The 25,992-nt window shown below is 32.4% G+C and overlaps 1 protein-coding gene across 21 annotated transcripts in view; it reads left to right on the top strand.

The window, feature by feature from the left end:
• LOC127711442 (ubiquitin recognition factor in ER-associated degradation protein 1-like) overlaps window positions 1–25,992 on the top strand; it is a 410,122-nt gene that overhangs the window by 141,243 nt on the left and 242,887 nt on the right. For 2 of the 21 annotated variants that reach the window (XR_007986704.1, XM_052217506.1), the window contains exon 15: window positions 9,409–9,450. The exons of 16 other annotated variants lie outside the window; for them this stretch is intronic. Coding sequence is in view for 4 of the 5 variants with exons in the window: in XM_052217506.1 (XP_052073466.1) it covers window positions 9,409–9,450 (42 nt within the window). In the remaining variant the exon portion in view is untranslated. Of the gene's footprint in view, window positions 1–9,408; window positions 9,451–10,665; window positions 10,755–11,758; window positions 11,826–12,374; window positions 12,696–25,992 lie in introns of those variants that run through there. 3 more of the 21 variants (XM_052217509.1, XM_052217507.1, XM_052217502.1) reach the window with 3 other exon arrangements.

Raw genomic sequence — 25,992 nt, 5'->3', positions numbered from 1 at the left:
ATTGATTTTGTTAACAGTGAGTTAAAAGCAAACTAAACATTATTGTTATATACATATGCACATTCATGGCTCTACAATCTGTCGATACCTGTATCTTTGCATTGCACAATGTCATGTTTTTCTCTGACTGATTATGACGTCTTTACACTTAATCTATTCGATGTTGGATGTAAACTGATTGATAATTTAGTCTTAAATGCATGATTTTTTTTATATTAGTTGTTATTGGCTTTGAACTAGCTGTCAGTAACTGCGAGTACTCTCAGATCTGTACTTATTGTTTTTTTTGTTGTTGTGATATACAAGTACTCGACCACGTACACTCTGTCTTTTGTAAGATGTATTTCTATTTGTATCCATCTGATGAGTAAAGCCCTTTTCAACTGATTTTTATAGTTTGTTCTTATATTGTACTCTTACACCACTGTCCCAGATTAGGGGAGAGTTGGGCGCCCGCTAGCATGTTTAACCGCGCCAAATTCTGCATGTGCCTGTCCAAAGTAAGGAGCCTGTAATTCAGTGGTTGTCGTTTGTTGCTGTGTTACGTATTTGTTTTTTTCATTAATTTGTACATTAATTAGGCCGTTAGTTTTCTCGTTTGAATTGTTTTACATTTGTCATTTCGGAGCCTTTTATAGCTGACTATGCGGTATGGGCTTTGCTCATAGTTGAAGGCCGTACGGTGACCTATAGTTGTTAATTTCTGTGTTATTTGGTCTCTTGTGGAGAGTTGTCTCATTGGAAATCATACCACATCTTCTCTATTTTATACTAAGAATATATTTTAGATTCAAATTTGTTTTTAGAGAAAAAAAGTGACTCCTTGAAGTGTATTTTACTTCATTTTGCTTTATAACATTGATCAAATTACAAGTGGTCTTTATGCTTATCGTTATTCTAGCTTACCAGTTCAATGAATTCTCTAATGTGCATGTACTGGTTTTTTTGTTTTTTATGATACTAAATGACGATTAAAATTTCAGTTACAGACATCATGTCATTATATCTTATAGCAATACTATGATTATATTATGCTCAAATATAAGGAAACTTTAGTCAAAGTCAGTATATGTAAGCGTCCTGTCTAGAGGTCAACTGTCTTGCTATTGTAATGCATTTTTACATAACAATTGACCTCCTGATTAATAAAACAGAAAAAGAAAATTGTTGCAAAATTCATGCAGAAATTACTAATCACAGAGGCAGTCAAAATATTTAGTCTACATTTGTTATGAACTACTACTTTAAACTACTGTCACAATGTTTCAAGTACAAGTCAGTGTAAGATTCAAACATTTTTCACCAGAGAAATTTTATTATTGCTATGTTTTTTTCCTTTGATCTTTCCGTATGATTGAATTTCATCTCATGCTACTCGATTGGTATGGGGTTTCGCATTGGAGCAGACAGAGAATGCAAGATGTCATTAGCCTAGGTCATTGACGTTTCCTAGAATTCAGCGATAAACATACTTTCACTGATCTTTTGAACTAGAGGACATTTCGTGACTACGTCTCATCTTAGGGCTCTTGCATTACAACAAGATTGTAGCAGAGAAACACCCTCACTTTGAAAAACCAGTGGTTATATAAAAAATATGTTGCACGTTCATATAATCAATTATTTTGACGTAAATTTATTATTATACAATAGAAAAAGGGAGAAGATGATCATTATTTGTCCGTTAATATAATGTAATGCAAAAATTGAGTCAGTATACAAGATTGTAAACCTGATCTGATTTGTTTATGGAATCCACTCTTTTGATTAGTTTAAGTCAAACCATTCACAATGGAATCTGTATTACTGCTTCTCCATTGTACAAGCAGCATTCAGGGGTTTGAAGAAAGACTATTGGATTGAAGACAATAGTTTTTAGTTTTTATTAGTATGATTGTTTTTTAGTTATGATTTTTAGTAGAGTAGAAATTGGTTTTTATTAATTGCACTTATATTTCTGCAAGTTTAATTTTATCGTTAATTTTCAATACATTTATGTTGAAATAAAGTTACATTTTCGTCTGTTAAGATTAGTTAAAGATAACAGTATTTTCCAAAGAATTTATTGCAGTGTAGAAAGTTAATTGTTAATCTTAACGGGATTCCCAAATTTTATGACACCTTCAGTAGGTCAGTCTAGTCATTTAGAGTTCAAATAATAGTCGTCTGCAAATGCAGCTGTGGCGATTTAATTACTTTGTTTTGATCATCTCTGGGAATCAGGTTAAATTAGTGTGAAATTTTTATGTCTAATGTTCAGACGTAAACAGTTCTTCTTTATCATGCGATAAGTTAACATCGAAAACAATGTTGTGAAATTGTAATACGCAACGATTGTAAATATTGTAAATATTGGATTAAAACGTAGTTATTAGCAAACATTCGAGTTAGTTATATGTTATGGATATAATAATGCTATTGGTATAACATTATCGTCGAACTCCCAAATCCCAAATCGTCGAACTTTATATGAACAATTTATTCCACTGCACAATTTAAATCGTCTCCGCAACATTTTGGTAGCAGAGCGTGGTTCAATGAACTGTAATCGTAATCGTATTGTGAGAAAATGAGTAATTGGGATTTGGAAATAGAAGCAGAGGCAAGCGAAGGAGACAAAATGGACGAAACCGTAATTGCTAAACCGGACGAAAGTGTACGATTAGAAGATCTAAAGAAGGAAAAAGCGAAAGCAAAATCGACATTCACAAAAACTAGACATTCATTACTACAAATTCTTGAAGAAGATTTTCCGGATCGTGAAGAAATAAAAGTATTTCAAGAGAAACTGATAAATGCTTAAGAAAAAGCGATGGATATTATGGGGAATATTTGTGATGAATATAAGCACAGGAATGATATACTAAATATGAAGAAAACAACAAAAGAGATGGAAAAAATGGAAGAGGAATTTACGGACGCAGAAAATGAGTGTCGTGATTATTTGATCGAGAGTAAGGTTGGGTCAAGCGTTGGTTCTAGTGTATCGAGAATATCGAAACGGGCTAATGTGAATTCCGGAAATAAAGTGGAAAGTAAACCTATAAATAAAGAAAAGGAAGTTAAACCAGAATTTGAACAAACTACGAAAGAAGAAAATAACGACAAGCAATTAAATGAAACGAAATTTAGTTCAGAATTAGGACAGGATATGTGGAAACAGTTGAAAAGAGTTTCAATACCGGTTTTTACAGGAAATAAAAGGAATTATCAGAGCTGGAAAGCTGCATTCTTAGCATGTATTGACCAAGCACCGGCAACAAAGGAATATAAATTATTACAACTGAGACAATATGTGGAAGGTGAAGCTTTGCAAGTTATAGAAAATTTAGGACATTCAGCAGTTGCTTACGATGCTGCAAAGGAGCGTTTAGAAAGAAAGTATGGAGGACAAAGAAGACAAATAACATTGTATATCGAAGAACTTGAAAACTTTAAACCTATGAGAGAAGGATTCGCTAAAGACATAGAAAATTTTGCAGATTTACTGGATATAGCAGTTGTGAACTTGAAATAAGCAGGTCGTTTTGATGAGTTAAAGAATGGTTCTTTGTACAACAAATTGCAGCGAAAGATGACGGAATCTATGTTGTCGAGGTACCATCGTTGGATATTTGAAAGCGGAAAAATAGAATCAGTTGAATGTCTACGGGAGTGGATTTTACAGGAGTCAGAGTTTCAAACTATAGCATCAGAAACAATACATGGATTAAGTGCGAACACTAGTAGCAATTCACAGCGGAATTATAAGGGAAATCGTAGAGATGGGTTTAGAACATTTTTTGGAGAATCGCAAAACTAAAACTACACCGGAAACAGGGAACCAATAAAACAAGTGTGCAAGTGTTGTAATGGTCATCATGGAGTCTGGAGGTGCGATGAATTTCGGAAATTAACCGTTCACAAGAGATGGGATACCGCAAAACGACTTCAGTTGTGTTATCGTTGTTTAGGACATGATCACGTCGGAAGACAGTGTCCGAGAAGTAGAGCCTGTAACTTGGGTGGATGCAAAGAAGTGCACAACAGACTTTTACATAGGGATAAACAATCGTTCAGTGAGCCACAGGTTCCAGTGAGAACCGAATCGAAAACAAAACAGAACTATGCTACTGAAAAGAAGGAAGATACAGCCACCGCCACTGAGGGGGAGAGTCAGAATCGCAAAATGATCGGCCGAGACAGAAAATCAAACTTCGTTACGCTTAGAACAGTACCCGTTATATTGAAAAATGGAAACCGAACCGTAAGCGTTAATGCATTACTGGATGACGCAAGTACGAATACATATATGAACGCTGATGTTGCCGCCGAATTGGGACTGCAGGGACAAGTTCAGAAAGTGACAGTTAATGTGTTGAATGACAATGTCGAAACATTTGAAACTATGCCAGTCAAGGTTAAACTTCAAAGTCATAATGGTCAGACAGACGCCAATATAGTCGCATTCACTACTAACCGTGTAACCGGAAGTTTACAACCAGTTGATTGGAAACAACACGCTCGGAAATGGGAGCATCTTGCAGGGATTAAATTTCCGAATATAGGACAAAGACCTACCGTTGATATGTTGATCGGGCTGGACTATCCGGATCTACATTATTCTTACAGAGATATACGTGGTAAACCTGGAGAACCAATTGCTAGACTAACGCCGTTAGGTTGGACGTGCATCGGGGATCCGAATAGCGGACAGGAGCAGACACTATTTAACCGAACGTATTTTGCTCGTGGACATGAGAATCGAAATGATTTAGATAACATTGTAAGGAAGTTTTGGGAAATCGAAAATGTCAAAACACCAAGCGATAACGTATTTCTAAATAGTGATGAGCAAAAGGCATTGTCTATTGTAGAGCAATCTTTGGAATTTAAGGATGGACACTACGAAGTTAAAGTACCGTGGAAAGACGACACACCATTGTTACCGAACAATTACAACATGGCTTTGCATAGATTAGAAAACACAGAAAAAAGATTAAAGAAAGACCCGAGTATTGCAAAAGATTACACACAAACCATAGAGAAATACATCGAAAAAGGATATGTTCGAAAAGTGTCGGCAAAGGAGGAGTCCGTAGCAGGAAAATGGTATTTGCCGCATTTTCCGGTGATTAGACCGGACAAGGAAACTACTAAAACGAGGATTGTATTTGATGCGTCTGCAAAGTTTAAGGGGATTTCGCTAAATGACACTATTCATCAAGGACCAAAGTTACAACAGGATTTATTTGATGTACTGTTACGCTTCAGAAAGAATCCAGTTGCACTTGTTTGTGACATAGCTGAAATGTATTTGAGAATTAAAATTGCACCAGACGACAGACCGTTTCACAGATTTTTATGGCGCGCAATGAAAACTGAGCATGTACCGGAGGAATATGAATTCAATAGTGTTGTTTTTGGAGTAAATTCGTCTCCATTTCAAGCTCAGTTTGTTTCTAGAAAACATGCCGAAATGACGAAAGATTCATATCCGCGAGCCGCCGAAACAGGTCTCAAATCTACATACATGGACGACAGTATGGACTCTGTAATCAACGATGAACAAGGCATCGAACTTTATAATCAGCTATCACAGTTATGGGAAAAAGCAGGAATGTATGCACGAAAATGGCTTTCGAATTCAAAGGCGGTTTTGCAATGTATTCCAGAAGAAGATCGTGCGTCACAAGTCGATCTCGATGAGGGATATTTACCGTCCGTGAAAACTCTAGGAGTTATATGGCAGGCAGACAATGACATATTCACGTTTAAAGCTAACCCACCGGCAGATGATTTCAAATTTACTAAACGAAACATTCTAAGCAAAGTTGCTACGTTATTCGACCCGTTGGGATTTATTGCGCCGTACACAATAAGAGGAAAACTACTACTACAAGAGATGTGGACAGCAGGACTAGACTGGGACGATCAGTTAGACGAAATACTTGTTGACAAATCTAGAGAGTGGTTCCGTGAACTTGATGAACTATGTTGTATTAAAATACCGAGATGTTTGCAGTTAGACGATGACATTGTTTCAACGAGTCTTCATACATTCAGCGACGCTTCTCAGGAGTCTTATGGTTCAGTTATATATGCTAGACACGAGTATAAGAGTGGCACGATATCTACGAGATTAATAGCAGCGAAATCGAGAGTTGCTCCGTTAACTTCAGTCAGCATTCCACGACTTGAGTTGATGGCCGCAGTTTTGGGATTAAGATTAGCACTTTCAGTTAAACATGCACTAGAAGTACCTGAGGATAACATGACATTCTGGTCAGACAGTATGAACGTTTTGTATTGGATAAGAGGTAGGAGTAGAGAGTACAAGCCGTTTGTAGCGAATCGAATTGGAGAAATTCACACTTCATCGCATCCTAAACAATGGCGACATGTGCCAACAAAGGTTAACCCAGCAGATTTAGTATCTAGAGGTAGGAAAATGGAACAATTACAGTCGGACGTCATTTGGTGGAATGGACCGGAATTTCTTCAAGAAAAGGAACCGCAATGGCCGGAAACTGACATTCACATAGAAAACGTACGTGATACCGAACTTAAGTGTCAAAAGAAAACAAGCGAAAACTTGACTAACTGTACTACACTGAAAAGTATTCATCTTAGTGATTCAGATTGGCGTTTAGATTCCGTACGTTATTCAAGTTTCGTAAGACTAGTTCGTGTACATGCGTATGTGTACAGATTAATTGACAATTGCAGACTAAAGAAAGAACAACGTCGTATAGGAAGTATATCTACCGTCGAATATGCAGATACCGAACTGGAAATAATTAAAAATGCACAAAGGGAGGCATTTTCAGACGAATATAACGCTCTAATAAAAAGTAAAGATTTACCGAAAACTAGCAAATTATTAGGATTACAACCGCGAATTGATGAAAATGGATTAATCAGATGTGATGGACGTTTAGAGTACGCCGATTTTCTATCATTCGATGCTCGATATCCGATTATATTACCACGAAAACATTGGGTCACGAAGCTTGTTGTGAAACGCTATCACGAACTTGGAAATCATGTTAGTGGGACAAATCAAATATTTCAGCATTATCGTCACGCTTTTGGATTATTTCAGGGCGAGAAGAAATAAGAGAATATGAACACGAGTGTTATACGTGTCGTAAGAGGAAAGCTAGAGTTGCCGAGCAAGTTATGGCTCCGTTACCGGAAATTCGTTTCAAAACACCGTTACATGCTTTCGCTCGTACAGCAGTTGATTTTGGAGGACCGTTCATAACAGTTCAGGGCAGAGGAAAACGACGTCAGAAAAGATACTTATGTCTATTTACATGTTTAGCGTCACGCGCAGAGCACTTGGAAGTAGCGTTTGGATTAGATACGGACTCATTTTTAAACGCATTTTATCGGATGGTGATTAGGCGAGGTCTTCCTAAAGAAATTATTTCAGACAATGGAACTAATTTTGTTGGAGCAAATAGAGAACTGAAAGAACTAGTTGCGCTTTTAGACAATGATAAAATACAGAATTCAATAAGTAACCAAGGGATTAAGTGGCATTTTAATCCACCGCTTGCACCGCATTTTGGTGGTATTCACGAAACAATGATAAAATCCGCAAAAAATGGCTATTTATGCAATATTAGGAAATGCAGATATTAATGATGAAGAACTTTTAACAGCATTTACCGGAGCTGAAGCGCTGATCAAATCGAGACCGCTTACGTACCAGTCAGCCGATCCGAAAGATGATACACCTTTAACACCAAATCACTTCTTACACGGACAATTAGGTGGCCATTTCGCTCCAGAAACCGTTGATAATACTGATTTTAACCCGAGAAAACGCTGGAGAAGAATACAGGAATTAATAAGACATTTTTGGAAACGTTGGATTAGAGAATGGTTGCCGGGACTAAACAAACGTGACAAGTGGACTAAGACGAAAAGGGACATGAAAACCGATGATATTGTGCTTGTGATGAATCCGAACGTTCCGAGAGGACATTGGCCGCTTGGCAGAATAATCGAAGTTTTCCCCGGAAAAGATGGACATGTTCGTGTTGCAAAAGTTTCACTTGGACACACTGTATTAATAAGACCAATAACAAAACTGTGTCCGTTAGACATCGAAACCTCCGAAAATAACAGTGATAAATAGTTGAAGTGTGGACATATAGTTTCATTTTAATCTAGTCAGTTAAATATCTTGAAATAATGATTTGATAATTTGAACTTAGATCAGAGACAGTTTTATATCGTTTAGTTATTGTTTTGTTTGATTGGCTTAGAGCAATCAAGAGGGGGAGAATGGATTGAAGACAATAGTTTTTAGTTTTTATTAGTATGATTGTTTTTTAGTTATGATTTTTAATAGAGTAGAAATTGGTTTTTATTAATTGCACTTATATTTCTGCAAGTTTAATTTTATCGTTAATTTTCAATACATTTATGTTGAAATAAAGTTACATTTTCGTCTGTTAAGATTAGTTAAAGATAACAGTATTTTTTAAAGAATTTATTACAGTGTAGAAAGTTAATTGTTAATCTTAACGGGATTCCTAAATTTTATGACACCTTCAGTATGTCAGTCTAGTCATTTAGATTTCAAATAATAGTCGTCTGCAAATGCAGCTGTGGCGATTTAATTACTTTGTTTTGATCATCTCTGGGAATCAGGTTAAATTAGTGTGAAATTTTTATGTCTAATGTTCAGACGTAAACAGTTCTTCTTTATCATGCGATAAGTTAACATCGAAAACAATGTTGTGAAATTGTAATACGCAGCGATTGTAAATATTGTAAATATTGGATTAAAACGTAGTTATTAGCAAACATTCGAGTTAGTAATATGTTATGGATATAATAATGCTATTGGTATAACATTATCGTCGAACTCCCAAATCCCAAATCGTCGAACTTTATATGAACAATTTATTCCACTGCACAATTCAAATCGTCTCCGCAACAACTATCGACACAGATTCACTATAATATCATGAATGTGCCAGCTTTAGGAGATATGCCTTTCTAAAAATATAACTATTTAAAAATAAAACAAAACTAGCTAACATATAATAGGTGTAACTCAAGATTAAGCAGTTGCTGCTTTCAATCAATCAGTCTTTTTGCTTTCTTTCTTTCTTTTTCTCTTATGCACAAGCTTCCTATCATAGGAACACACCTTATCGGATAAAATAAAATATTAACACACATAGCTAAATAGAAAATTTCTGAATTTTAAAAGGAGTTTAAGTCATATATTAAAAAAAAAGTTGATAAGGTAGTCTGTTTTCAGCTAAAATAACGGTCTTTTACATTTCATTATAATGTTATGAAATAAGGTGCACTAAAAATGACACTCCTTGATTGAAATTATCATTTTTGATTTGTTTATCAAGTATGTATTTTCAGTTAACATGTTTTCTTTGTATATTTCAGAGTCCATTAGACAGGTCCAAACATCAGGATAAAACATTTACAGTAGGTATAAAATAAATGAGATGAAAACATAAAGTGTAATTATTATGTTGAGTTATATCGATAAACAAGATTTTTGTAGTATGTATAAAAAATAACATAGTTAGTTATAATAATGTCTTTGACTGTCTCATCAGAGATTTTCAGAATCTTTTTTTTGTTAAGGTTGAACATGTTAATTTTATATTGATTTTCAACATTATGCATTTTTCATTGAAAAATAATCTTATATAGTCAAAGCAATATATGTATAAAATGTAATACTCTTATTGAAAATATTGGAAATTATAAACTGTTTTCTGCTCTTTAGTCGGGTTGTTGTCTCTTTGGCACATTTCCCCTTTCCACTCTCAATTCTATTATGTATTCTGTATTATTCTTCACATTTAAATGTAGGATTAAACTTTCATTTCCAGCCTTCTACTCCTTTACAGTTTACTTCTTACATGGTAACAGAACACTTTGTTTACTATGGTGACTATGTTGAACGAATCTATCCCATCGAACTAGATACTACAGATACAGTTAAGTCTGCCTCATATTTTGACTTACATCTAGAAATTGACAATGAGGGTCGGTTGAAAACAAAACTTTTCGACAAAAGTGATGATTTCAGCTTCCCAATTGTGAACTTTCCATTTCTATGTAGCAACATTCCAGCAGCGCCTCCATACGGAGTATATATCTCCCAATTGATACGATATTCCCGGGCTTGTGTTTCCTATCATGATTTCCTTGATAGAGGATTGCTGCTCACAATCAAGCTATTAAACCAAGAGTTCCAAATGGTGAAGTTGAAATCATCCCTTCGTAAATTTTACGGACGCCATCACGAGTTGGTTGACCGTTATGGAATAACCGTTTCACAGATGATATCGCATATGTTCCTTATGTCGTAACTACAATACCCTTCCCTTTTCACGAATGTGACTTACCGAATTAGACTATTTTCCGGACTTGTGATAACATAAGCAACACGACGGGTGCCACATGTGAGGCAGGATCTGCTTACCCTTCCGGAGCACCTGAGATCACCCCCAGTTTTTGGTGGGGTTCGTGTTGCTTAGTCTTTAGTTTTCTATGTTGTGTCATCTGTACTATTATTTGTTTGTTTGTCTTTTTATTTTTGGCCATGGCGTTGTCACTTTGTTTTCGATCTATGAGTTTGACTGTCCCTATGGTATCTTTCGTCCCCCTTTGTTTAATATTTAATTTCAGGCATTTAGTGGTTCTGGTAATAGGTTAGATGGAAAAAAGATTGGTCTGTATGCTGCACCAGAAGTTAAAAAGTCAGTTCCACATGAAAGGTTAGAAAAACCTTAAGCTTATGTTATTGAAATCAATGTATTAAATGCAGAGACATGGCCTTTTACATATCATCCCATTTATCATTTCAAGACTCCCAGTTTAGGCAGAGGTGCTAGCGGAGTGTCTAATATGGTTCGAGGGATGATAGCCTGGATAATATGGAAAAAGCCGTGTCTTAATGTGTTTATTATACCCTGATTGTAGGTTCATGTAAGCAGAACACTAGACAGATATCCCATATAGTAGTCTGAATGTGATAATAGACCAATATGAAATTGAATATCCTTGTGCTATTTAAATTTATTTGAAATAACGACTTTTTCAGGTAGATAGAAACCAAACAGATATTGAAAATCAGGGAAATAATAGATTTTTTTTTTCAAATCGTCCATCAATCCAGGCAGAATATTGATTTTAAGTGGAAATGCCCTTTACCATTGGAGTTTTGTTTAAAAATGATTCATATATAACCTGGTTTAAAAAAATATGTATTTCTTGTACAATATCTGTTCAAAATGTTTGTCTTGCTATTATTTAATTTATATATGACGTCATTTTCAATTTAAACAAAAGATCACAATTTCAATTTCCAGGTACAGTTGATCTCGTATCCACTTCATATTTTTATCATAAATCCAAAATATAGCTGAACATTTCCAAAAAATGTTTATTAATTGAACATATTATAAAACCAGAAGTGGGACTCGTTTAGGGATGACAACAGGCCCCTAATAAAGGATAATCAGCAAGTCTTGCACAATTGATATAAATTTATTTGTATATATTGTATCGAAATAAACAAGGAGACAAATTAACATAAACACTTGTTGCTTGTTTCTTATTTCTTAATATTTAAATTTATATAATAAGAAATCCTAAATGTTGGAATAAGCAGTATAAACCCCTAAATTGAAAGGATTATCAATAGCAGAAAAGCTATTGATACTTGCTTAACTTGCAATATTAAGGTTGTTGCATTCACATTAATTTATTTGAATTTCAGAGGAATCCCAAACTATAAACATAAGAAAGGTACCATTACATTTATCAGAACTCGACGGAATAACGAGGTAAAAAGATTCACTTTTAATGTCTTCTTGGTTTTAAGTTCTCATTGGCGCATATATTTTACTTCACATATTTTTTATTCATATCTTATACCATAATAGAAATAAAGTATACGTAATTATGCTTTAATGATTACTGTTAAAGAATTTATGGGGGATGCAATTTCAAAGATTCTTTAAAAAATGGCCTGGAACTATTAGTTAAGTGTATAATTGTTTGATTTGTGCAACTACTGTAGATGCAATTGCTTGCACTGTACAGGTTTAGTTCTAGTGATTTAAGATTTAAAAAAGTTTCTTGAATGAATTTTAATTAATTACAAGGTTTCAATCTATAGCATCAAATTATACTGTATAGTAAGCTAAAATAATTCAAACGAGAAAAACCAACAACCTGATTTAAACGATATATATATAAAACAATAAACGAAAAACAGTTACTGAAATATACTTATTGTATTCATATTTCGGTTAACATACAAACCTGTATATATATTCACAATATCCAAACCATCCAGTTCATCTTTTAAATGTGACTTTTCTATTCTGCAGGAGGCGGAAAAAAAATTCGAAGCATTTTCAGGTCGAGGTCAAATATTAAGGAAGAAAGAAAGGAAATAAAAGGTTTATGTTAATCTGACTTTGGAATGAAGAACTGGCCAAAGATGTGCAGAGGACGTTTATTTACTTATTTTCCTTAGAAAAATCTATTGTACTTCTTTGACATGTCTGTCTTGGAATATACTGTGAAACATGTACATATAGACTTAATAAGAGGATTAAAGACAATAGGAATATGTTTGCAGAAATAATCAACTTGTCTTAATTTGCAATATGTTATAGAAATACAAGATTAAAATTTTATGTACAGTCTCTAGTGTGTTTTCAATAACATATCTTCATGCCCAGAAGTAACTCATGAATGTTTGTACATGTGACAGATGATCAATCCGTTTGATACAGATTTGCATACTTGTTTATATATCTTCAAAACGCTGCGACGGGGGCATAAAAAAATATACTTTTATTAACACATTGACACCAAAAACAAATGCTAATTTTAAGGCAAATAAGGTGAATATTTTAATTGGCAAAATCATTATACTGAACTTAATCAGTACTTTTATGATCTAAGACATTGTGTTCAAATTTCAAAAGATTTGGTTAAGAGGTACCGTCCTTAAACCAAAGAAATATCAATTTTTATGACCGAAAGGCATAATTCTTGAACGAAAACCATCCAACAGGAACTTGACCTGAACTTTTATTGTATTTTTATTTAGTAGTTTTAGTCAAGTGGTTTCCAAATAATTATCTGGAAACCAATTTGAGTAAAAACATTGTACTTAATGTTTTATCAGTTGATTAGTTTGTAAGGATGAATACATACTGCAATTGGGTATAGCAATAGGCCAAACACTTCTGGATGAGGACAGTAAGATTTTACAATAACATAATGTTTACTATGAATTGATGTGAAAGGTTAACAGGAACATTATTCCATGTATAGTGAGAGTAAACATAAAGAGTCTACCACTGCATCAAGTGTGATATTATGTGTACCTTGTGATTGACGGGGGTACATTTATAACAAAAATAACATTTGCTAGCTCATTGCGGGCGGAGGTGTTTTATTTCAAAACTTAATTTGTTAAAGGGGTTGACACAAAACACATATTCACACATGTAAATTTGGCCTGAATCGCTGAACTAATGTTTTTGTTGCAAAATTCTGAATTTTACACCTTTGCTTTGTGTGGGACACCTGAGAAAATTTCCGGAATGTTCAATTTATATAATCCTGAAATTCAGCTTTCCTTTCTTTGTACCAGCTTCCTGTTATAAGGAACACACCTTAGCGGGTGAGATTTAATAGTTAAATTTGGGAATGTGACGTAATTCAGCTCAGTCAAATTTTATGGAGTTCCCTATTTATTTTCTCTGAAAATTAGATCATCGTATCAAACCCATCGTATGTCAACTGGACACTATTCATTTATAATGGATATTTTGCATCAAAGAATAGGTAAAAATTAGTATATATGCAAATATTTCTGGCCGTCAGTGAAATTGGGTCTCAGCGGACCAGTGGAATAACCTGTCTGGCTGTCAGATTTAACAGTGACCTGTTAACAGCAAGGACTTTGAATGCTTCTTCATATGTATTGAATCGGATTTAAATAATGAGAACTGGAACCTAATGTCAGGAGAAATTCTCACATTTCCCAGATGAGGGGTATGTAGAAGCTAAACTTTCTTGAGAGCAACAAAAACAGGGGGCAGGTGGATTTGACAAGAAGACAAACGTACAGAGGTTAGTACATGCTGGGACTATTATAATATTAAGTTTGTAGGTACATGTAGGTATTAAGTTGAAAGGAAAGGGGATAACCATTTGATTTTGTAGAAGGATGACTAAATAGAATAAGCATGCGTAACAAGTGTTGAAATGAATAATCAGTCCGCAGAAGATCCTCCTGCCCCCCCCCCCCCCTTTCCCTAAAAAAAAAAGAAAATCAAATGTTCATCTAATTATTTGTCAATTTGTTATACCTTGCAAAAATGGCCATGGGGATACCAGCAATTACTAGACAATTAATAAGTACAAAAAATGCAATACAAATTTATTAAAGGCAGACATTATTAAATGATTATTGTTGGCGTACCACAGAAGTAGTCAGCAGGGGGTGTGCTCAGGCAGCTAACTAGTACAGGATCAGGAAGGGGGTATAGGGATAGGAAGCTCTAAGGCCTTAATCAATTTCAACAGTTTCTCTGTTTTCTTTTTGTTTTAGAATTGTTTGTAAATTGAAAATTATTTAACAATTGTAGCCCTTGTATGAGGTCGTTACGAGAATACATTGTGTATGTTGACCTAAAGAAGTATATTCACTGAGGGAAAAGTCTGTGTTTCAAAGTATAGAAGTACTGAAATTTTTAGGTTTCTAATTTAGATATTTTGTGTTAGGCGTTAGTAGGTAATGAAGCCGAATTCCTATTAATATTGATTTTTTCAAAAACCAATTTCTGGCTGTTAATGATTAAATCAACTTCAGAACATGCTTGCTACATCATTTATAATGGGAAAATAATTGGATTTTTAAAATATTTTAAAAACTTTGTAAAAAGAGTATGTGATAGGTACAACAATTGAAAGTGAGTATAACTTAAGAATATTTAAATATGGCTTCCACATCATATTTTGCAAGGGTTATTATTATGGGAAATCTTAATTTTTATTTTATTCAGTACTAAAATAACATTCTTCATAATTTGAATCACCGATATTTTTTTATATTACTTATTGACAAAAAATATATTTATTAAGAACGTATTCCGTACAAACAATAGCATTGGGGACAACCATATCCTTATAGAAGTCCATACAAATTGTAAATAATTAAACAATCTGGGTAAATACATATATTTGGAATAAACAGCAAAACCAAGTTATTAAACCAATGCAATACTTTGAACAATCATATTTTAGATTGGTTCAATCTTACTTCAAATCTGTCAGAATGATATGTCATAGGAATATTCTAAACTGTTCTATGCCTTTTTGTTTTTCTTTGTTGGCATATTTGCTAGTTTTTTATCGATTAAAATTATAACACAATGTTGACTGCTGTACCCCTATTTGTGACATTTTTGCCTATTATGTCTGTTTGTTTTGTTCATACATCGTTGTCAATATAATGGAATTTTATACAACTGTCATACAAGTGAGAGGTTTAGCTAGATATAAAACCAGGTTTAAGGTAGCACAATACAAAGATTTTTTCACACTAAATCAGACAACTTTAAACTGATGTAATTTTTTTCATCCAGCTTTAAATTTTATAAATGAGGTACCAAAAGAAAGAAGAAAGATTCATCTTTCAAATGCTGATAATTTCATTATGACATAATTATTACATAATTAATTATTATGTAATTAGTTGCTATATTATGATGTTCACACTTGAATTAAATTAGCTTCTTTATTATTCGTACCAAACCAAAAATATTTTATAGATTCTTGTACAACACAGTTTGACCTCCAAAAGGGTTTCTCTGATTTTTCATATTATATTTCATTCTCTCATAAACCTTCAATAAAGTTTACAACCTCAATTCATAAGCGATCACTAAATTTAATTTGGTATAAAATTTGTTCTATTGATGTTTTTGGAAATCTGAGACACGGTTTTGAAGATAACTGGTCAAGGAACAACATGTGTGAAAATCAGCCATATAGGGCACCCATCTAGGAGCTAATTTCATTTAAAACTTCATTTGCATGATAAAAACGAATGTGTCACAATTGAATAAATAAGGATTTTCCTACTTGTACCCCATTAACTTCAATATAATTCACACATATACCATGGGGATACTTCAGGATTGGCCTTTAATCATAAATCAATTAGGTTTTGACCAGTAAGAAAGCATTCCATTTCAGCAATTCTAAATATATAAAGAAAATGCGCACCCTATGCATCAAAAATCAGATCTGGCGTGAGATGTTATAGCATTTTTGACCTTGCTGTAAGTTGCTACTGATATGGTAAAAACTCCACCCTACATGATAAACCTTTACTATTAATGATCTCAGAAGTTTAATTACACATTGCACTTACTTTTTTCAATATGGATTTTATTCTTTTAGTACATAAAATAATATATCTTGTTTTTTGCATTGTTACAAAAAGTAAGTTATGCATGTGTACACAAAATGATCAGTTGGTCAGTCTAGATGATCCTTATGGGGGATTTCTAGAATTATAATTGTATACAATGGCAATATGGTGTTTTACACAAAGTATATTTTTTTTTAATTTTTGCAGTTTGAAAATGAATTATTTAATTTGTATTTTCCTTTAAAAATAATTCATATTTAAACATTCTCCTCAAGAAATTCTAGTATAAACATCAGCAACATTTAAAATAGTTGTACAATTATATTTGTTCAATATCTATACATTTATAGTTTGATTCTCTCTATATCTCCAAATAGTTGTATTGTTTTTTCTCCTGGCAGCTCTAATATAGAAATGTATTTTTATTTGGAATTCATTATCTTCATTTTCCTATAAATCCCTAATCCACCTCTTTTTCATAACTGTTATTTTTATTGCTGGTCAGTGGTCATAAAGCTATTAAATGATTCTATTGATTAACCACAAAGTACTGCCCACATGTTCTTATCTTGTATCAGTAAGACACGTACATTTGTTTATAAAACTAATTATCATCAAAACCCATTAACAGTGCAAGATATGTAAATAAATTTTTCTTCTGTGGTTTTGAAATATTTAGAAGTAACAAAAACAGCTGAAAATGAAATTTTGATAATTTTAGTTGCTTTTGTATTGTGCTACCTTAATCCATCATTTTCTGCATTAGAAAATGCCTGTACCAAGTCAGGAATATGACAGTTGTTAACCATTCGTTTGATGTGTTCGAGCTTATGATTTTGCCATTTGCTTAGGGACTTTTCGTTTAAAATTTTCCTCGGAGTTCAGTATTTTTGTTATATTTCTTTTTTCTAGAAAAAGCTCTACCACAGAACTATTCGTAGGTAGCTAAAAGTGTCAATATTTTCTAGTATGCAATTATTCTTAATGACGTGCGATGACCAATGTATACCAGTTTTAGTTGTCGAGGTAGTCGGAGGGAGTTTACTGCATGTTCTCTATCATACTTATTTTAGGTAAAAAGATTAAAATAAAATATTTAGTCTGTTTTTTTTTTTATTTTAAAGTATTTTTCTTGGACAATACATTGTAAGTCATGGTTCCAAATGTTGCTATACATATAAATGCCAAAATAGTTTTTAATGGCGGTATATTATATAGGTCATTGCAATATGGAATATTTTTGTTTCTATAATTCCTACCCAATTTATCCTTTTCCTGACCCGTTGATAATTTTTATTTAATCAAAGAGTGGTCCGTTTGATCTCAGTTCTTCATTGGTCAAAATTCGATTATGACGTCAAACTTTCTTGCTTTCCTCTGAATTTCGTATTGTGACGTCATGAAAAAGGTGACCATGCCTGATAACGTCACATAGAAAGAACACATCTTTATGCACAACATCCGAAAAGAAGGATTAAAATTGTCTGTATATCATCTATAAATCATTATAGAAATAGATTCTACCACCAAATCTCGTGTAATACGATATTTATCCACTCTCGTTAGTTAAATTCTAAATATTTAACTGTCCAGACAGGATAAATATCGTATCACACTTGATGCAGTGGTAGAATCTATATATCTGTATATAGATTGACTAGAAACGTTCAGCAAAAAATATCAACAAAAGTCAATAAATATTCAGCCAAAATTAAACAATGTCGTAAAACTTTGAAAATTACTCGGCAAACGGACCTTGGTCCGAGAATTAACCATGTTATGTAAATGGACAGAGGAAGAAACGACATTTAAATACAAAATTCGATAGAACCTTATCTGAAAATGGGTAATAAATAGTTCTAATTCTAAACTTAACAGACATAATTTTTAGTCCGTTCTACTCACATAAAGACGTTTTTTTTTAAATTAAATTTCCGGTACGATAAGCAGGTTGATGTGCAAAACTTTAATTTCAATCTCTTAGTTATAACGGAAAAAAGTTATATAGGATTGTATGCCATTGTTCAAAATACAGAGCAGATATGAAGAAATGTTCGTATAACACCTGATGACATTTTATCACCTTTAACAACTGGTACGAGTTTTGGGGCACGTGTATGTGCTCCAAAACAGAGTACAGATTACGATATGTTGGAGAAACTCCTTTCAACCGAACAACATCTTATGTTTTTGGGAAATTTGCCCCAAAATATTCAGATGGAGATAAAAACGTGTTAATAGAAATATCAAATATACAAACATTATTTGTTTCGTATTGACATAATTCATTCAAGTGAAGCAGAAAATAGAGAATAATATAGATTTCTGTATTTCAAAACGAAATCGTTTAAGATGGTGGTAGGCGAGATAACTCGACCTAACTACGATAATTAAGTTTTTTATAGAAGCAAATCGTTAATTGTTTTATTAAATAGAATTAGTCACAGATCAATCAAATAATATTTGATTGTAAGTGCCAGTCGTGGACGTACTATCCGATGACTGTCCTGATGGGATTTGATTAGACTGTTGACCCCTGTTGCTATTAGACGTTAAGAAAGCCTTTTGTTCATCTTATATTTAACAATAAGAATACTTTAACAGATTTACCTCATTGTAACTTGAAGCGTATGACTATTTAAACTCGGTAATAATTCGCACTGGTTTTCAAAAAGTTGTAAACTTTTGTTTTACTTTCGATTTAAGTTTAACCGAGTCATTTTGTTGAATATAGAAAATTGCATTGATAAATCAAAATGAAACAAAATAATACAGAAATGGTAATTATAAAATCCTATCATATACTTAAAGTTGATAGTTCAGAACTGACAGTTGCTTTATAAATTTATGTACAAATCTAAATTGATACAAACTGCGCACTAATAATCTATTATATACATTTATTGCCTAACACCTGTAATTAAACCACCACAATTTTAGAAAATGAGAGAAAAAAAAATGGTGTCATAAGTTGTAAGAGCCGTTTAAGAATACTGTTTCATGTGTCGTAGGTATCAGTATATGATAAAGTTTGTGATCAGTTCACTGAGATGAGACATCTCTGTGTAAATGATTCATTTTTTATTTAAGACTCATATAATGAGTTGTGATGTACAGTTTGAGAAATCAACATAATAGTTAGGAAATTATTTGCATGCAATTTTTATCGCTGAAATCTTTTTGAACAAGATGTTTACATTGACAGACCTTTTGAGATATTGGTACAATTTACCCTGGTTGTATAAACTAGGGATGTCAACATGAACTCGAGTACTCTAGCATCGCTCGTTAGTTCTGATTTTTGAATACCGAAATGATACTCAACTTATTAGTTTCCTTTCAAAACATTGAATCTTTCTTTCCAGTTAATTTTCTTTCAGAACACACCGGTGATTCCTCAATATCATGCCTATGTAAATGTGGTTTCTTTAAGATTACAAATTTAAATGTTGCTTGACCAGTTTGACTGTGTAGTAATGGTAATAATTTATATTCATATATGTGTTTACCAAATTATGAATTAGATTAGATGAATTGATTTTACTTAACAAGTACAATTATAACTGAGCTGCTAATTATGGTTTATAATACTAGGTTATAATGTAGAGGAGTCGATGTCAATTAGACAACAACCTAAAAGCATTATATGTGTATAATTGTGTTCTAATATTGTAAAAAAATATAGTTTGGTAAAATCAAGAAGTACTTCATAACTAACTCTTCACAGAGTTGAAATCCCTTGTATAAACCCATTACTGATATTGACAACTGGATAATCATGATAATACATGTACTAGGACAGCATATAGTCAACCTGACTATCAATATATTATAGAAAAACCCTTAAACATGTTGATATAGGAAAAAAAGAGAAACATGCCAACATTTTGTCAAACTGATTGTACAAAAGATTGTTATTATTTAAAATTTCAGATTATGTCAGATACAATGTAGACAGACATGATAGATAAAGTAAATTATCCATCAAATCCAGAGAAAACCTGAATAAGAATGTGGCTAATAGAAAATGAAACCACAGCAAAATATAAAAAAAATCAATGAATAACATCTAATTAATATGACAATAATACATAAATTATAGTTGATGATATTAAGACTGGACTATTTGGACTGTGCAGTGTGAAAATAGTTTTTAAACAACATTTTATTAATACCATTGTTTTAATGTATATTTAGGTTTTGCATTTATTTTATTATTCTGGACTTTATCGTTTATTTAGACATAAGTGTTTTACACGGATTATGTGTGACAATCTTGGACAAAGGTCTTAAATGCATTTACTCTATTTATTTAATTATTTCTTCTCTGTAACAGTTTGGACAATCACTTACAAATACGTGTCGGACACTAATTACTCTTTTAATCTATTGTTATTTCTATTTGGCATCTGTTAATCTTGTTTATCCTTTAATTGCTTGTGCTTATATATATTGTTATTGTTGTTATGTAACATTACATTTAGTTAGGAGTTTGTTGTTCGGTCTTGCCGGACTGCTAAAATAAAAGTTTAAGGGTGTAATATTCCTTCTTGATTTCCATATAGTCGTTTTACTCGTTCCGACTGTATGGAAATTTTATAAGGAATATTTTGCTCCTTAAACTTTTATTTTAGCAGTCCGGCAAGACCAAACAACAAACTCCAAACTAAATGTAATGTTACATAACAACAATAACAATATATATAAGCACAAGAAATTAAAGGATAAACAAGATTAACAGATGCCAAATAGAAATAACAATAGATTAAAAGAGTAATTAGTGTCCGACACGTATTTGTAAGTTATTGTCCAAACTTTTACAGAGAAGAAATAATTAAATAAATAGAGTAAATGCATTTAAGACCTTTGTCCAAGATTATCACACATAATCCGTGTAAAACACTTATGTCTAAATTAACGACAAAGTCCAGAATAATAAAATAAATGCAAAACCTAAATATACATTAAAACAATTGAATTAATAAAATGTTGTTTAAAAACTATTTTCACACTGCACAGTTCAAATAGTCCGGTCATAATATTATCATGGATGATAAAGTTAAAAAAGCTCATATAAATTTCATAATCTACAGAATGTAGAACAGAGTTAGTAGCAATACTTTTTTTATTTTCTAGCTTGGTAGATTTGGAGGTAACATATTTGGGCCTGAATTGGGCGGAGGTCTTGGTGGATTTAAACAGACATACAGATGTTATTCTGTGATCATGTTAGATAACAGAGAATATGTTGAGAGAGGTGGAAAAGGTAAGATTAACAAACATAATTATACTTATTACAGGTTATCTCCCTTTAAATGATATTTACTCTTTGATTAAAAAAATATTCAAGAAGCTTTTGTAATTATCATTCCTATTGTTATTTTGACCCAAGAACACATTTATTTTGAAGCGCATTTTAAACACAAATTAAAAAAAAAATAGGACCTGTTTTATCTCAAAAAAGATTTTTACAGTGTTGTGTTCTTCTTTTAGGGCAAATTATAGAAATTTTCATCAGGTCTAACTCAAAATATGGACAACAATTTAATTTGACAGCTTCAGACAAACTATAATTTTAAACTTTTTTAACTGGACCAAGATGCCCAAATCATTATTTTACCTTAAAATTCATGACCCCCATTTTATTACATGTAATTTCATCCCTCTACTTAATATTTTATGTATAAAGTATAAAGATTTAAGATAAAAAAAAATTAATTTGGAAGTTGTATGAAAAATATTTGCAAGTTATACACTGTCCACACTAAAGACTGTATTTGTAGACAACATAAATCAAAGGATGATAATTGTGTTTCAAAACCATATTTAAGGACAAATTTGGAGGACAACCAGAAAGTTGTGATTTTTCATTGCTCAAACAGTTATCTCAAACATTTATCTCAAACTTTTCATATGATTCTAGAAAAGTAGTATATGACAATGGATTTATGTGACTTATTCATTAAGTCTTGATGTATTAAATTGTAATGAATTAAAGGAGATTTAGAGTGTGTATATAAAAGCACAAATTAACCCCCAAAAACAACAGATCCTTATTCTATTTTCAACATTGAACAATTAACAACACTAGTACAAGGTCTAAATCTCTCAAATATAGTTATAAATAAAAATTAATTCATACCCTAAATATCCACCTAAGTAGTTTTGAATAAATTCTACAGAAACAGCCAAAAACTTACATCATTATCAAATTCAAAATGGAACTAAAAAGAGACATAACGAAGACACTGTGAAAGCTTCATGACGTAAGTTTGGATGAGAACATTATATATATATTTTAAATCTCACCTGTTTACTCATAATTCAATGTGTTTTTCATTTCAGTAATTATGCCTCCATCTGCATTAGATCAACTAAGTAAGTATCACTAAATGTTGGCTACTGTAAAAGCAAACATCTAATTAGATATGGAAAATACTCTAGTAAAACATTTACTAAACACAAAAGAAATTTTAAAGTTGGAACTTCAAATTAGAGAGATTTATAAAAGGAACTTCAACATTTCTAATTAATGTTCCTCTTTGTATCAACCAGCTTAAAATGTGTATGCATACCAAAATAATTCACTTACTAAAATGAAAAATGTGATTTTACAGCACGTTTATATATACAATACCCTATGCTGTTTAAACTGAGGAACAATCAACGAACCAGACACACACATTGTGGTGTATTGGAATTTGTAGCTGACGAAGGAAGGATTTATATACCTTATTGGGTAAGTTTTCAAACAGGCGCATACATTGTATAAGAGAGTTTGTATATAAACGCCTCACTGGTTACATAATATGTATACACATCGTGGTGTATTGGAAGTTAGTTATATAAGAAAGAAGAATATTTTACCTTATTGGGTCAATGTATCAACAGGTACACACATTAGGGTGTATTAGGAATTTGTACCTGACAAAGGAAGGATTTATCAGTTTAATGATAGGGTTACACACATGGTAGTAAATTAGTAGTTTGAAGCCAACTTCAGAAGAATTTGTTTAATGTTTTGGATGAATAACCAATGTCCGTTCATAGGGAGAAACTTTTAATCTAGTTTACCCTTTGTAAATCATTTTCAGATGATGAGGAACCTGTTACTAAATGAAGGTGACCTTGTGGAAGTAGAGAATGTTTCATTGAAAGTAGCCACATTTGCAAAGTTCCAACCACAGTCTGTTGACTTCTTAGATATTATATATCCCAAAGCTGTGTATCCTTTACAAAAATTATTTGTAAAATGTTACTGCCTAATAATGGTTATATTAGATATGCAGTTTTCATATAGTAACACGTATAGTCGAGTGGGGGATTGGGTGAGCTGTGCAGTTGCTAAGTGGTCTAGATAGTTCTTTTACAGTGAACATAAACCTGTCATCTCTGATGTTATGTTCTGGGATTGGTTGTTTTTCATGTTTTCCTTCAAAATGTATGGAGTTACTACACTTATAAAAACTGGCTGCCCTGATGTAACCAAAGTAGTTGAAAGTTGCATTAAACGAAAAAAAAAAACAAAAACAAACAAATAATAAGTATAGTCAAATAAGCACACAACACTTAAAAATACCATTGAAACTCTAATATCTGATTAAAGATCATCATAACTTGACTGTACTCTTGCTTACTCACTCTTTAGCAGAATTACAATTTCATCTTCAGTCCTTGTTAATTGCATTGCACATACTCTGCATCCTTGCAAATGACATCTTGAACACTGAGAACATCTTCAACATTGACTTCCTATAATGCATCAATTAGTACATTGATTGACATAATTCTATTGACTCATGTGAAAATGAGGTTGATAAAACAGATAACAGTCCACAAAACACTACATAGAAAACTAAAGACTGAGTAGCAGGAATCCCACCAATACTGGGGGTGATATCAGGTACTCAGTTAGGGTAGGCATATCCTGTTCCACATGTGACACCAATGATGTTGATAAAAGATCTGTCAATTATATAGGAAAGACAAAATGTATGCAATATTACATTGAATTGAGTGGCAAATGATAACCTGTAATCAGATAATGTTCTTTCAATGGTATTTTTTGAGAGATATAAAACGATTCAGTCAAACCTGTCTAAACCGAATTTTGCATAAACCGAAAACCTGTCTAAACCATACATGTTCATATGTCCAGTCATATTAAATGTTCATGTTTTGTCAATCTGATTTAAAAGAACATCTGCCAAAACCGAAAAGGTTGGATTAAGACAGGTTTCACTGTAATACATAAAAGAATTGTCAAAACATTAGGACAGCACAACAGACCCCACCAATCACTAACAACTGATTATTCAGAAAAAGACACTTAAAAATAAACACAAACAACAATGAACGACATGTATTTTCCAGATTGCCAGATGGGGTACATGCACAACATGTGGTGGGTTCAAACCAGTTTTACGTGTGATCAGGCCTTCTCCTGTAATGACTGTATTACATACTTGAAGTCTGTCTATATTTTGCCTTATTCAGTTAATATTTTATTCAGCCTTTGTCTGTTATAGAATATATGATTGAATATTGTGTTTACTAGTGAAGCTTAAGCAGTCAAGAAAGAATTAGAAATTTTCAACTTTCTGTTCATTGATTGGTGGCAGCAAAATATAAGACTTATTGCAACTGTACAAATAAGTATTAGTCTACTAATTTTTCAAAAATGAAAATGACCATATGAATATATTTTTATCAAGCACTTTCATACTGATACCAACAGTATTTGAGATTTACATATCATTTAATGATATATTTTACAATAAAATGTATTCATAATTTGGTACACAAGCTATTATGTATTGAATAATAGGAAATGTGCAATATAGATTAACAAAACCATAAAAACCATCTAGAGGTCAAGTAAAATTTGTCAATTAGTTCTCTGATTAAATCCTTGACTGAGCAACATATTGGGGAACATGTTGAGAAGTTTTGCCTGTTTAACTAAAGGAGATGTAATATCAATCAAGTACAACGAACGGGTAAGACAAATTTGTGTTATAATAAAACAATGTTTTTAAAGCATTAGTATGCATAGTAATTAATTATTTTCTAAAGCATACAAAGCTTATACTGCCTGGAAATGGAAGTGAATATTGAAATATTTTGCATACTTTATTTCCAATTCCTGAATTTTCACCTCTGTTCAAGATTTAGATTTTGAAAGTGGTTGTAAGTAAATATATCTTGTGCATTTGTCATCTACAATAAATTGTCTTTGCACATATATGTTATTTGTAATGTTGTGCCATGATAAACATACTGGTATTGGTACAAACCAAGAATACTAGTTCATACATTGCAGAGAAGTCATTGCTAATATATTAAGTATTACAGTAATAAAAAAAAAACAAGACCAGACCAGAGTAAACAAATGGCTGGTAAATCTTCAATTTTATAGAATTCTGAAAGTGGATATCTGAGTATGCAGGATTGTTATTATAAAACCCATAAAATGTAAAAATTCTTAGAAGAAACAACCTTAAGTTATGTTGCAATAATATAATGATACCAACAGTTTTCGATGCTTA

Source organism: Mytilus californianus, unplaced genomic scaffold (assembly GCF_021869535.1).
Source record: "Mytilus californianus isolate M0D057914Y unplaced genomic scaffold, xbMytCali1.0.p SCAF_8, whole genome shotgun sequence".
In the NCBI taxonomy this organism is placed as follows: Eukaryota; Metazoa; Mollusca; class Bivalvia; order Mytilida; family Mytilidae; genus Mytilus; species Mytilus californianus.
The sequence above is the reverse complement of the archived record's forward strand: the minus strand, read 5'-3'. Positions and strand labels throughout refer to the sequence as shown.